The sequence below is a fragment of the Eublepharis macularius genome, chromosome 2 (genome assembly GCF_028583425.1).
Source record: "Eublepharis macularius isolate TG4126 chromosome 2, MPM_Emac_v1.0, whole genome shotgun sequence".
NCBI classification, from domain to species: Eukaryota; Metazoa; Chordata; class Lepidosauria; order Squamata; family Eublepharidae; genus Eublepharis; species Eublepharis macularius.
Window position 1 is genome coordinate 122943905 of NC_072791.1, and position 12878 is coordinate 122956782.

Here is a 12878-nt window from a genome sequence, read left to right on the forward strand (position 1 = left end):
ATCTGCTCTCTTTCTCAGATCCATTTTGCCTTCTTTTCTTTTCTGCTCTTAGTATATTTCACTATCACTGGCCTCACTATTTAAAAAAAACTTTTAAATTTAGTCTCAAAATGTTGGGCGCTATTTCTCTATGGTTGCTGGAATCGCTTCTTCCCTCAAATAAGATGGCATGCTTCCTGTTCCTCTGGTCTCAATACTCTCACGTTGCTTCCTTTATTTTGCTTCCAGGTCTTCTTTTTTCTTGCTGTTCTTCCTGCTTCCTGGCTTCTTGTCTTCTCTAGGCAACAAGTTGTCTCCTCCCTCAGTCTTGTCCCATCTCGCGATGTTGCCTGCGCTTTTTCCCAGCTCCCTCCGCCTCTGCCCCAGTTATCTCTCTTCTAACAGCAAGTATGCATAAACAATACTTCTTATCGCTTTTTTAGTCCTTAAAAACTCGCCGGTATTAAATTTTTTGCTCAATAAATGTTCCTTGTTGTTTACTCTCTTAAATTAAGCCTTTAAAAAAACTTTTACTTTGGTCTTTTTGCCTCCATTCTCATTTAAAAAGTCCAATAGCAAGCTTTACCTTGCGCTGCTTTTTTGGGTTGTCTGTGTTGTTTCTTCCACTTATAAATGGTCAAAGCTGGTACTGAGGCTTGGTTTCTGACGATCTTATGCCAATCAAATGACTCCAGAGGTACTGCAGAGTTAGTAGCTCGCCCTTCTCCGAGGGGACCTCAAGGTGGTGGGGAGAATCCTTGATTCAGAACCCCCCCGCCACCAAGATCACACTTTCTCGGGGTTGTGTAGCGTTCAGGACCCCCTTCTCCCTGAAGGGGGGTCAGTAGCAGGTGTTAAAATGCCTCGCTTTCCAAAAAACAGTATCTCGGATAGCCCAGATCCCTAGGCTACCTCAGATCATCATTAATCCCAAACCAGAAGTCCTCACCCTGGTTGGTAATCTTGATGGACTTTATCACTGACCTACCCCACTCCAAGGGGAATTCTATAATCGGGTGGTGGTGGATTTGTTTTCCAAACAAGCTCATTTCATACCCTGCACCACCATCCCCACAGTGAAAAAGCTAGCAGCTTTGTTTATGCAGCACATCATCCGGCTGCACTCATTTCCTAATAAGGTCATTTCCGACCATGGAGTACAATTCGTTGCCAACTTCTGGCAGGAGCTACTACAATTAACAAGAATTGAACAAGGACTTAGCTCCACTCATCATCCAGAAACAGATGGACAAACTGAAAAAAACAAACCAAGTGTTGGAACAATTCTTAAGGTGTTACATCAATTATTGGCAGGATAATTGGAGTGATTTTCTGGCTTTTGCTGAATATGCATATAACAACTCAGTACACAGTTCTACTGGTGCATCCCCCTTCAAAACATCCCAGGGCTATGAAGGGCCAGCAATGCCTTTTGCTCAAACCCCACAATCCCAAAAACCAGATCTGGGGGAGTGATGGGCTGCTCTTACATCCCATTGGAGGGGGGTATTCAAAAAACCCTCACAAAAGCCAATGAGGACTATAAAAGATTTGCTGACAGGAAACGGTCCTCCCCTTGGAAGCTTCAACCAGGAGACTTTGTGTACATCTCCACAAAAAACCTTAAGAGTGGAGCAGCCTAGTAAAAAACTCAGCTGGAATTTTTTAGGGCCATTTCCTGTGAAGAAACTGATCAATGAAATGACAGTAGAGGTGGAACTCCCAAAGAATTTACATCAAACCCACCCAGTCTTTCACTTCAGTCTTTTAAAGAAAGCTCCCCCGCCTGACAAATGGCATGCTGAATGGGGAGTCCCTCACCCCATCCTGGTGGATGGCCAAGTTCATCATGAAATAGAAAGCATTCTAGACTCTAAATTTAAGCACAATCAACTGTTTTACCTGGTAAGATGGAAATATTTCGACCCTGCTTACCAGGAATGGATTAAAAGCTCTGACATGAAAGCCTCCAGCTCATCAAAAAGTTCCATGAGCTGTATCCTAACAAACCTGGCCCCTGTGAGAAGAGAAGAAGATCTTTGGGGAGGGGGGCAGACTGTCATGTCTGTGTACAGCCATGCCATGATTGTTTGGTTATGTCACTGATGCCACAGTATATTGAATGTTTAATGCTAACCTGATGTATTCTCTCCTTAGCCATGTTCTTTCCATATTATAATTGTTATTTTTCCAGACCCCAGATAGGCCTCTCATGTTATCTCACAGAACTATGCCTCTCCTAGCTAGATACGACCTTGGAGTCTCCAGATGCCAGCTTTTGCTACTTTGCCCAGATGCTGGGAACCTATTATTGTGTACTCGCTATTTAGCCATAACTATAAAGAGTTCTCACAGGATCCGTGTAGACTTGCACGCCAAAACCTTAACCGTTGCTGGAGTGTGGAAAAATCAAGTATAACAAAGACTTTTTGTTTTGTCTTGTTACTTCTACCAAGCTCCGTGATGGAGTTCAGACCTGAACTGTGAAGATCCTAATAAAAGCTTTTCTACTGGAATTAATGTGTGTCCACTGGAGAGGGGCTGAGGGATCTATCTGGCAGGAACTGACAGATATGGCATCATTTCCAGATCAAAGGTCAAGGGATGGCACATTCTGATGTCACTTCCTCAAACCTGCCCCTTCCTGTGATGTCACTGCCAGGTCAAAGAGTGAGACCTCAAATCCCTCTCCTTCTTGTAATGTCACTGCCTCCTTTCAAAATGAAAATTTCCTGCTTATGCTGATACACCTGGACTTACACTTTCTCTGCCAATAGAAAAGAGCAAGAGTCCAGTAGCACTTATAAGACTAACAGAATTTGTGGTAGAGTATGAACTTTCATGAGCCACAGCTCACTTCTTCATATACTTCTTTGCCACTTGCTTATTACTGCAGATCAAACTGGGTTAAAGACACAGCTGTAGGGAGAGACTCAAAAGTTGGCAACCTTACCACTGACTGAACATGGCTTGACAACTGGCCGCACAGATGTCCACAACAGTAAACCAAATGCTGTGTTCACAAGCAATTACAGTCTCCTGTAATACAGCATACAGCTAATCCATCTTTTAAAAAGAGACACAACACATACTCATTAATTAATACACACACACTCACTAAATGGGGGGCGGGAATCTGTCCCAGGATCAGGTGTGGAGGTTAATGTCACAGTGCTAGCCAATAGGTTGTCACCACAACCTGAAACACCATAGAACTGTTTATTTTTCACAGACAAAGAAGTGCATTATTCTGAATGCAACAGAAGTGCTATTAGGCTACCTTGCCATTCTTAAACTTATGGCTGGTAGTGTAGTATAGCTGTGGGTAGAATGCCAGAAAACGAAAGCACAGACTCAGATTCAAAATTATGTTCAGCCACAAAGTTTCCTGGGTAACTTTGTGCTGGTCGCCCTACATACTGCAAAGGGTTGTTGTGATGCTAAAATGGAGGAGAGAACAAACAAGTATGATGCTATGAGCTTATTTGTTTGTTTGTTTGTTTGTTTGTTTGTTTATAGTCTGCCTTTCTCACAGAGGGCCAAGCTACAAGTGACGAATGACACAGGTTGGACACTTGTCAGCTTCCCTCAAGTTTTGATGGGAAATGTAGGCATCCTGGTCTTGCAGCTTGGCTCTCTGACTACTGACCAATGGACTTTTCAACTGTCACTTGTCCAACATTCTGCCAAGCTGCCTACATTTCCCATCAAAACTTGAGGGAAGCTGACAAGTGTCCAACCTGTGTCATTCGTCACTTGCAGTTTGCCCTGAGATTCAAGGTGGATTACATAGTGTCAGATCGGTACAATCAGTAGCAAGGACAAGGGTAGGCATTTCCATACAGTGTCAAGGACATTTCCATAAACAATGTCATAGGGTAGATGAATACCAGCTTACAGAGAGATAGCATTAGCAAGGATCCAATACAGGGTTGAAGGATTGCTGAAACAGAACATAATCCATTCTAGGACTGACATTATACAACATGAAGCACAAACAGTATATACGAGTACATATTCAAAGCAACAGATTATATGTAAAGCAACATAATGGTGGAGCCCGTGGTTCCCAACTCATTGGCAAAACATCTGAGACCTTTTAGGGAAACTTATATAAATAGTTCAGGCTGGCCCAACTCAAAGGGCAGCCAAAGCATCTGCCTGAAGTGGCAGAATGTTAAGGATTTATGTTAAACCAAGCAGTCCTAAAATGGGAACAATCCTGTCTGTTCATCCCAGGCCTTTGGGATAGAAGGGCTTGAGATATGGGGACTTTTCCACCAACAGCCCCTATTTCCTTATACCATAAAAATGGATGGTGCAAAACTATCCATTCCCTTGCATGGAACTAGAAGGTGTCTTAAGCTGTAAATCTCAGTTGGGAGCATCTCTGGCCAGCAAAGAACAGGATCTTTCCTCAGCTTATCTTCACCTCGACTCTGTTGAGAGGTGACTCCCTGTTTATATAATTTCCAGCAAGATGCTTAAAAACTGATACTAAGGCATGATAAGCATTTGTCTGAAGTTTCTCTAAATGGCAGGTGGGTTTCGGCAACCTGTGTTTTGTAACCTGTAGTGGTAATCTATGGAGCGTTGTGTTTCTGTGACTATATGTGGGCAAGATGATTTCCAAATAACCTTTTGCTCTGAACAATGATAGCACTGTTGGAGTGGTGGAGAGTGCCCTCAAGTCATAGCTGACTTATGGTGACCCATGGTAGGGTTTTCATGGCAAGAGACTAACAGAGGTGGTTTGCCATTGCCTGCCTTTGGATAGCACAGTTGAGTCTACAGTTTATACAACTACAGTAGATGGCTTGGCTGCAGGTGTGCACAGACACCCATGCACAAACCAAATGCTATGCTTATTCAGATTTCAGTAATCCTAGTCCCTTAATACAGTGCTCATTTGATGTCTCCCCTTTTTAATTGTATCGCTCTACACTGTTTGCTAGATTTCTCTTTGTGTGGACTGTTATTGGTTTATGCCATATAATCAGCTTTGAGTCTCAGTAAGAAAGTCAGACTACAAATACAGTAAATAACTAAATAAATACCACATTACCTTTTTACAAAAAAAAAGGTTAAGCAGACTGCTGTAAAAGAAACTGCATGCCAGTTTTTTTTAGGAAGCATGTCTTATTTGATAAGTGAAACGCACAGTTCAGACCATCCTCTCGCAAACATTGTTTTCCAAAAGGAGGGCTGGGAGTGATTTAATTCCCTAGATTGATTCTGAGCTTGCCCGTGGTGGATGTGTAATGCAGTGTCATGTGAGTAACCCCTCCTTTACTAGACTGCACTGGCTGGGTTATCTGCTGTTCTCAAAACGTCACACGGGTTCTGCTATAAAGTGCACACAATAGATCACTGAAGCATTCCTTTCTATATAGGCACATAGCAGCAGCTTGAGAGAGACAGAGAGGCAAACGGAACCAGATATGTTTTACTCGGGGATCCTCACAGAGCCAACAAGGAAGGACGTTGACATGAGGGAAGCAGCATCTCTCCGACAACAGAGAAGAATGAAGCAGGCCGTTCAGTTTAACCACAAGGACTCTGCTGACCTGCTGCCATTAGATGGTCTGAAGAAACTGGGAACTTCAAAAGATACTGTAAGATGAGAGTTTCTTCTCCACCCATGAATAAAATGTATATTTGAAGGATAAATGTTAAACATGTTCTATTAATCTTCTAATTTTTAATGCTTTGAGAGAAATGAGCTTGTTTGCCTTTGAATGCCGTAGGAAATTAGCATAGAAATTAAGCTGTTTGGGAAGGAGAGGGAAGGAAGAGGGGGCTTCTGGTTCTGGCACTATTTGGTTTCACAGTTTTTTCTTCATTAGGAGCTAAAAATGGATTGTGCTGTTCATGTGTACTGTTGCAACAAACCACTCTTGTATTCTTTTCTTGATGGAGGATTCTTTAGTTAAATGGCCTGGTTAAAGGGTATGTGCCCATACCATATATCTAACATGAGCCATTTTGATTTGTTCCAGGATGATTTTTAATATTCAACATTTTAAATATGAACTTGTCAGTCAGCTGGAAGACAAGGGAGTTTTGGAATTAAAAACTGGAGATTAAAATGGCTAATTATTTTTGGTGCTTGTAGTTTTAACTCCCCCAGTGCTAGCCACTTTTTCTTGGAAGGAAGTCTAGTTGATTTCAAATTGGACTTGCTTCCAAATACAAGAGACAATTGAATATGGTAATTGGTGCGGTTTATACAACTTTCACCTAGTTCATGCTGCCCTCCATAAATCAAACCGTACCATAGGTAAAATGAGTGTGCTGCTGTTTATCCATCCACTATAGCAAATATATCTAGAAACTATAACAATCCTTAAAACAAAACTGGGATTCTAGTTCTAAGTGATAATGCTGGGTTCACAAGTGCGGCTTTATATACTGAATTATTATTATCTGCTTTATGAGTGTAAAGTGCTTATTCAGTCACATATCATCTTTATTTCTGTTTTGATGGTGTTAGATTTAGATCTGGACTGAATGGCTTTAGGTAAGGAGAGAAAAGGGAAGGGGACGGAAGGTGGATGCAGAATACTGGGTATAGGATATGGTTTGTGGACCCTGATTGTTATACTAGGCCTAGAGATGTGAAGGCCTGGGGGCGGGCGAACTAGAAAGAAATTGTTTTTTTTTCCCCCTCCAAGGAGGTTTATTTTTCTGATATAAAAATTGGGAAACTTTGGGGAACTCTGAGAAAAAAAAAAACCTTATGAATTTTTTTCTTTGAAATTAGACCTGCTTTTTAAAGAAAAGGTTTTACTACTCAAAATGTTAGCATGAAAGTCTATGACCCCAATCCCCCATTTTTCCCATGGAAACTGAAAAAAAAATCTTGAAAAATACTTGAAATGTTTGAAATGTTTTAAAGGTTTTATTCTCTCAAAATATTTAGTACAAAAAACGTGAAGGTCCACTCCCCCCCCCCGCCATTTTCCATTGGAAAAACTGGGACACTTTGAGGAACACTGAAAAAACTCCTTTTTCCCTTTTTGGAATTAGAGAAATACACTAAGATAGCATGAAATTCAGCAATTTTCAGTCCCGTCTAATTTTAGTAATGGGTGAATTGGTGATTTTGCTTGTAGAAAACTCACAGTGGAATCCTAAAAAGAATCACTCCAATCTAAGCCCATTGAAATCAATGCAATCCTAAGCAAGTATGCGCAGAATCCTACTCAGGTCTGTTCAATGGAGCTTACTCCCAAGAAAGTGTTCTTAGGATTGCTTTGTAAATACTTTTGCATTCCATAAGTATTTTGATTAATACAACTTTATATGCTAAGTTATAAATTTTGCATTTTATGCTGTTAAAGCACAAAAATAGATGTAGATTTGGTAGGAAATTTACTATTGCATATATTTCTATTTCCCCTCAAATTTCCATTTTTTCACCAAAAGAGAGAGGGGGCATTGTTTTTCCCATGGCTTCAAAATTTCCAGAAATTTTACATCTCCAGACAGGCACGGCTTAGGATAGAAACATGATTTGTCTCATGGGGGCCTTGCTAGCATTCTGCTCATCAAATCAAGATCTGCTCACCAATCAAGATTAATTCCAAAAGGAAACTCAGAAGTATTTGAAATAATGTAAAAGAAATAGATATCCTGGAATAGTTGGAAGAAAGGGCTTTATAGAACTTCCCCTGTGCAAAGGTCACAAATTATTGGTGTTATGACTAGAGATGGGCACAAACAGAAAAAAAACCCGGAACATAATGTTCGTTGTTCGTTGCTATCCATGAACAGGGACTCACGAACAACCATGAACATGGCCCTGTTCACAAACATGTTCATGGTTGGCTGTTCGTGGGGGCCAGCAGGCTCTCCTCCAGCCATCATCCAAGTCAAGATCTCTACTGCACCACTCCCAGAAACCTGATCTGAGCAGGCACCAGGAAAGGTATCAATAATAAATAATAGCTTGGCCCAGAGCCTGGCAGTAGCCCTGGAACTTGAAGGGGTAGATCCCTATTCCACCACACACAAAGAAAATTCAAGCTCCAATGCACTCTCTCTATCAAAATGCCAACATCAACTCTCTCCCTCTCCACTGTCTGCAAACTAAGCCAGAGCTGGGAGCCCCCCTCCCCCCTGCTCTTTGCTCCCTTGTAACTAATTTGGAGCTCCACACTTGAAAGGAAGATCTGCCTATCAAGCTAAATTGGGCTTAGATTGGGGTTTCCAGGGAAACAGCAGGAGTTCAGACAGAGTTCAGAAATCCCTGCCTAAGTTGCCAAGGGAATTGATTGAAGGTGCCAGACTGTCTGGCTTGACGAACAGCAACAAACGAGGCTTGCAACGACCACCTGTTCATTTAGAATGGGGCCTCACAAACAGCTTGTTCTCGAATGGCAGATTGGGCTGTTCGTGGCTTTTTTCTGTTCATATTGCTGTTCGTGCCCATCTCTAGTTATGACTATTTTAGCAATTTAGAAATTAAGGGCAAACTTTTCACAGTAATATAAGTGATATACCTTAGGTGACTCTAAGGAATGCTATATAAATAACTTCTCATTTGGTTTGATAACACTTTCCCCTTCCTTACCCGCAATCCTTGTACTGGGTGGCTTACTAACAAGCCATGAATAAATACATCAGGCTTTGTAGACATGATGAATCACAACCATAAATTTTGCATGGTTTGTGATGTCATGCCAGAGCTTCAGGTTACATTCAGATGGCTAAAAAGGCTGCATCATAATGTTTGTGTCTGAGAGAGAGCCAAAGAATGAAAGTGTTTGTTTAATACAAATTTATCAGTAATGGATTCATTTGGAAGGCAGCCCCGTCTTAAGGTAAAAAGGAAGGCTAGTGTCAGTGACATTTGTCCGCCTCCTCTGTTACCCCTGACAAAAGCTAACATCAAGCCTGGATCAGACAATGAGAGGGTTGGGGTGGTGAGAGATTCCATGCTGCAGAATCACCTCATTCTAAAGCCAGAGCTGGGAAGGACACGCAGAAGATGTACAAAGCTTCCCGGGTCAGCTTATGTATATGGATTAACCTTGCGTGGAACAGATGGAGGAGTTCCTGAAGCCATAGGGCACTGGCAGGTAATGATTCCCTCTGCTCCCAAATATGAAGAGAAGCCAAAGGACTTTGCTGTCATTAACTATAAAGGATTGAAGGCTGGCCTGATAACTGCAAAGGAACATTACCTGTATCGCCAGGCCCACGAAATACGCCTCCGTGAAAAAGATTCTAAGAGGTTTCCAAAAGATCTGCCTCGTCTTCCTGATGCAATGACCTATGGGATGCCGTATCCTCCTCCTACACCTATCATAGATGTTCTTCAGCACAAGTTCAAAGACTTATGGTTCCAGGAACAGCGAAATGCTAATGTGGCTCATGAGCAGGAGATTCAAAAGAAAAGGCAGGGGAAAATGTATGATACGTTTGCTGTCATGGTGAGGAGACATCAATGGCCAGTAAGGCTGGATCCCTTGTGGCACCTGCCAAGATTTGGGAAAATAGCTGCCCATCTCAACACCTTCCCTACTCAAGAAGATCGTGTGAATGCTTTCAAAGCCCAGGAAGCAGAAGCTCCAGTTCGTCAGAGGAAACTTGCTCAGGGCATTTATACACATTTATAGGACTTAGGTTTATAAAGAGCTATACAACTCGAGCCCTCAAAAGTACAGTTGCCATGATTAAACGTCCCTCACTGGGAATGTATGATGTCATTGACTATATTAAAATGAAGTTTCTTTCAATAATTTTTAAAAATTAGGGCAGTGGTACCTACAAGCAAAATGCATTGCACTGCTATTTTATCTTAATGCTGGTACTGTGAAGGAAGCAGAAAAGGAAGACTGCTGGTTAGGTGTAATATCACAACTTGTGGCACTGATAAGTCATCAAAACTGTTTGCACAATCGATCATTGCTGCTATTCAAGCCACAGCAAGCCTCTGAAGATAGCAGCATGGTGGTGTTGCATTAACCTGTTAAGTGCTGAAATGAGAGAGAGAGATGCCAGATTGGGGATAAGGCTTCAAAGTACCTCAGACCCATCTATGTTACAACAAACCTGCCCTCTTGATAACTGGATATATCAGGATTGCAGCTAACAGCTAGCATAGTAAGACGCCACTCAGTAAACTGCTGTACAGTGTTGTAGCTACACAGATCTTTGGAATTGTCTTTCTAACAAAAATATAGAGGAGAGGGAAACCCATGGGGGAGAGGGAAACCCATTAGAAAACCCATTCTATAGCACAATCTCTGAATTACAGTTGCTTGGACCTGAACTGTATCTCCAAGTTCATAATGCAAGGTAAGTACCACAAAATCAGTATCTACAAGGAATAGTCCTTATGTCCTTATTTGTTCTCTTCTTTTTAAGGCTTCTCCAATTTATTTTCGAAAATTGATGATCCAGGAAGATGGATGCCCAAGCTGAGGCCGGCTAGAGTGTCAGATTTCATCTCATGGACTTCCTCAGGGGTGGCAACGGATCACCATATAAGTCTCCAATTCCTTTCATTGAACCCAGGAGGGTGACGCTGACACACAGATCTAGGCATCCATCTTCCTGGATCATCAATTTTCGAAAATAAATTGGAGAAACCTGAAAAAGAAGAGAACAAATAAGGACATAAGGACTATTCCTTGTAGATACTGATTTTGTGGTACTTACCTTACATTATGAACTTGGAGATACTGTCCTGCTTCCTATGAGAATACGGAAGGGGAGTGTTCTGTCCAGTTAGGATTTTTCCTCTGCACTTGTTATATGCATTTATTGGCATGTGGATGATTGTAAAAACGATGTATTTATTGGCATGTAAGTGATTGTAAAAATTGGTAAGCACTTATTGAGCACTGTCACTTTAAAATAAGATCAAGAAAAATATCTATTAATCCTGGGTGGTTTTCCACTTTCTTGCAGTATATTCGTACCAGGGATCACCTCTCTTGTTAGTTACTATGGACCTGAACTGTAGCAGACTAGTGCTACAGTGCAGTTTCCCCAATGGCTGGGGAAAGTTCTGGGTTAGGTGAGTAGAAAGTACGGTTGTCAACTCTGAATTGAGAAACTCCTGGAGATTTGGGAGTGGATCTTAGGGATGGTGGATTTTGGAGGAGGTAGGGAGTTCAACAGGAATTTGGGGGCCATAAAGTCCACTCTCCAAAGCTGCCATTTTCTCCGGGGGAACAGATCTTTGTAGTCTGGAGATCAGTTGTAATTTAAGAACTCCAGGACCCACCTGGAGGTTGGCAATCCCAGTAGGAAGCCATTCATGTAGCCCTAAACCTGAACAGCAGAATGCAGCAAGGGGTATTTTTTCCATTCCTTCTTTGTGCTGTCTGTGAGAGTTTGGAGAGGGAGAGAGATTGGAGTTGAGGAATGCAATCTCTGCCCCATTCCAGGATGCTATAAACTGCCCATTGGCAGCTTATTATCCAGGAGGGGTGTGTAATTAATTGGAAGAAGTGCTTTTTTCTGATGCTAATTAACCCTTTCCCCCCAATGTGGCTTCAAAATGTAATGGTATATTACATCCTAGACTGGTGGAATTAGGGTTAGAAGATATGTATCTTTTGATGTCTATTCTCTGATTTCACGCTATGTCCCAGGTGGTATCTCCCCACATATCTATGCCTGCCGGTACAACTGATGTTCCCGAGTTTTATTGCAGCATATTTTATGATCAACTGCATCAGAGGGTATATTCTTCCCTATTTGCTTTCTCTGTGGCTAACCTTCATGCTTTCCTGTGGCTAACCTTCTGACTGACCTTCTTTAGTCCAAATCACCTCTTTTGTATTAATGAAACAACAGGGAGATTGATATATTTATGTGCTGCAAAGGCTTGTATGGTTTAATGTCACTAATAATATGGGTTTATGCTTTTCCCGATCTATTTTTGTTCGTCTCATCGTGATCGATGTTTGTAGAAATGTTTCAGAATGTAGATTTTCTTGGCTACTAATGATACTACTTGTGGTTTTTACCTGACAGCTATACTTGCATTAACAGAACAAGAATTAATTGTTTTAAGGCCTTTATCAATGACCCTTTCATTGCACAAATATTTAGCAGCAATTATCCAGTTTTTGAAGGAATCCCAAACAGTTATCCCTCAGCAAGTCGATCTTCTTGGGACACATAGGCTCTTCATATTATATCACAATATTTTGTCATTGAGAAAATTCAGTTTCCCACACTGCTGGTACCTATACTGCAGTTAGGTGTCAGACAGTGACAATGGTATAACTGGTGAACAGCATAATTGTTGTATTGTCGAAGGCTTTCACAGCCGGACACTGAGAGATCTCTGTCTTTTGGTGCTACACCTCTGAAGATGCCAGCCACAGCTGCTGGCAAAACGTCAGGAACTACAATGCCAAGACCATGGCAATACAGCCCGGAAAACCCACAACAACCAGCATAATTGTTCCTTACTCTGAATTTTTATTTTTTTGATTCCTGAGAAATTGAGCACTCTGACCTGGATAGCCCAGGCAAGCTCAACCTCATAAGATCTTGGAACTATGTAGGGTCAACCTTTATTAGTAATTGGATGGGAGTCCTCCAAAGATAGCCAGGGTTGCTATTGCAGAGGCAGGCAAACCACCTCTGTTAGTCTCTTGCCTTGAAAACCCCATCAGGTGTCACCATAAGTTGACAGCACTTTTTACCACCGAGAAATTGAGCATTATGGTGAATGAAGATGTAGGAAAAAAGGGGGCAAGGAAAGAGTCTTTAATGTTTATATAACCCCTACACATTTCATAGCAGCTATAGTGCATACATGGAAATGATACTAAAAGGAATTTGGAAAATGTCTGCTCTGCTAAAGTATATACATTGGAATGATACTAAAAGGAATTTGGAAGATCTCCCAATGAAGCCGTTGTGAAACA

At 41.5% G+C, this 12878-nt stretch overlaps 1 protein-coding gene across 1 annotated transcript in view; it reads left to right on the top strand.

Annotated features, from left to right (window-relative positions):
* The first annotated feature begins 5420 nt into the window (after nt 1-5420).
* Nucleotides 5421-12878, top strand: part of NRIP3 (nuclear receptor interacting protein 3) — a 63501-nt gene continuing 56043 nt past the window's right edge. The window contains exon 1 of the mRNA XM_054969989.1: nt 5421-5594. Coding sequence (XP_054825964.1) covers nt 5421-5594 — 174 coding nt within the window. The remainder of the gene's footprint in view (nt 5595-12878) is intronic.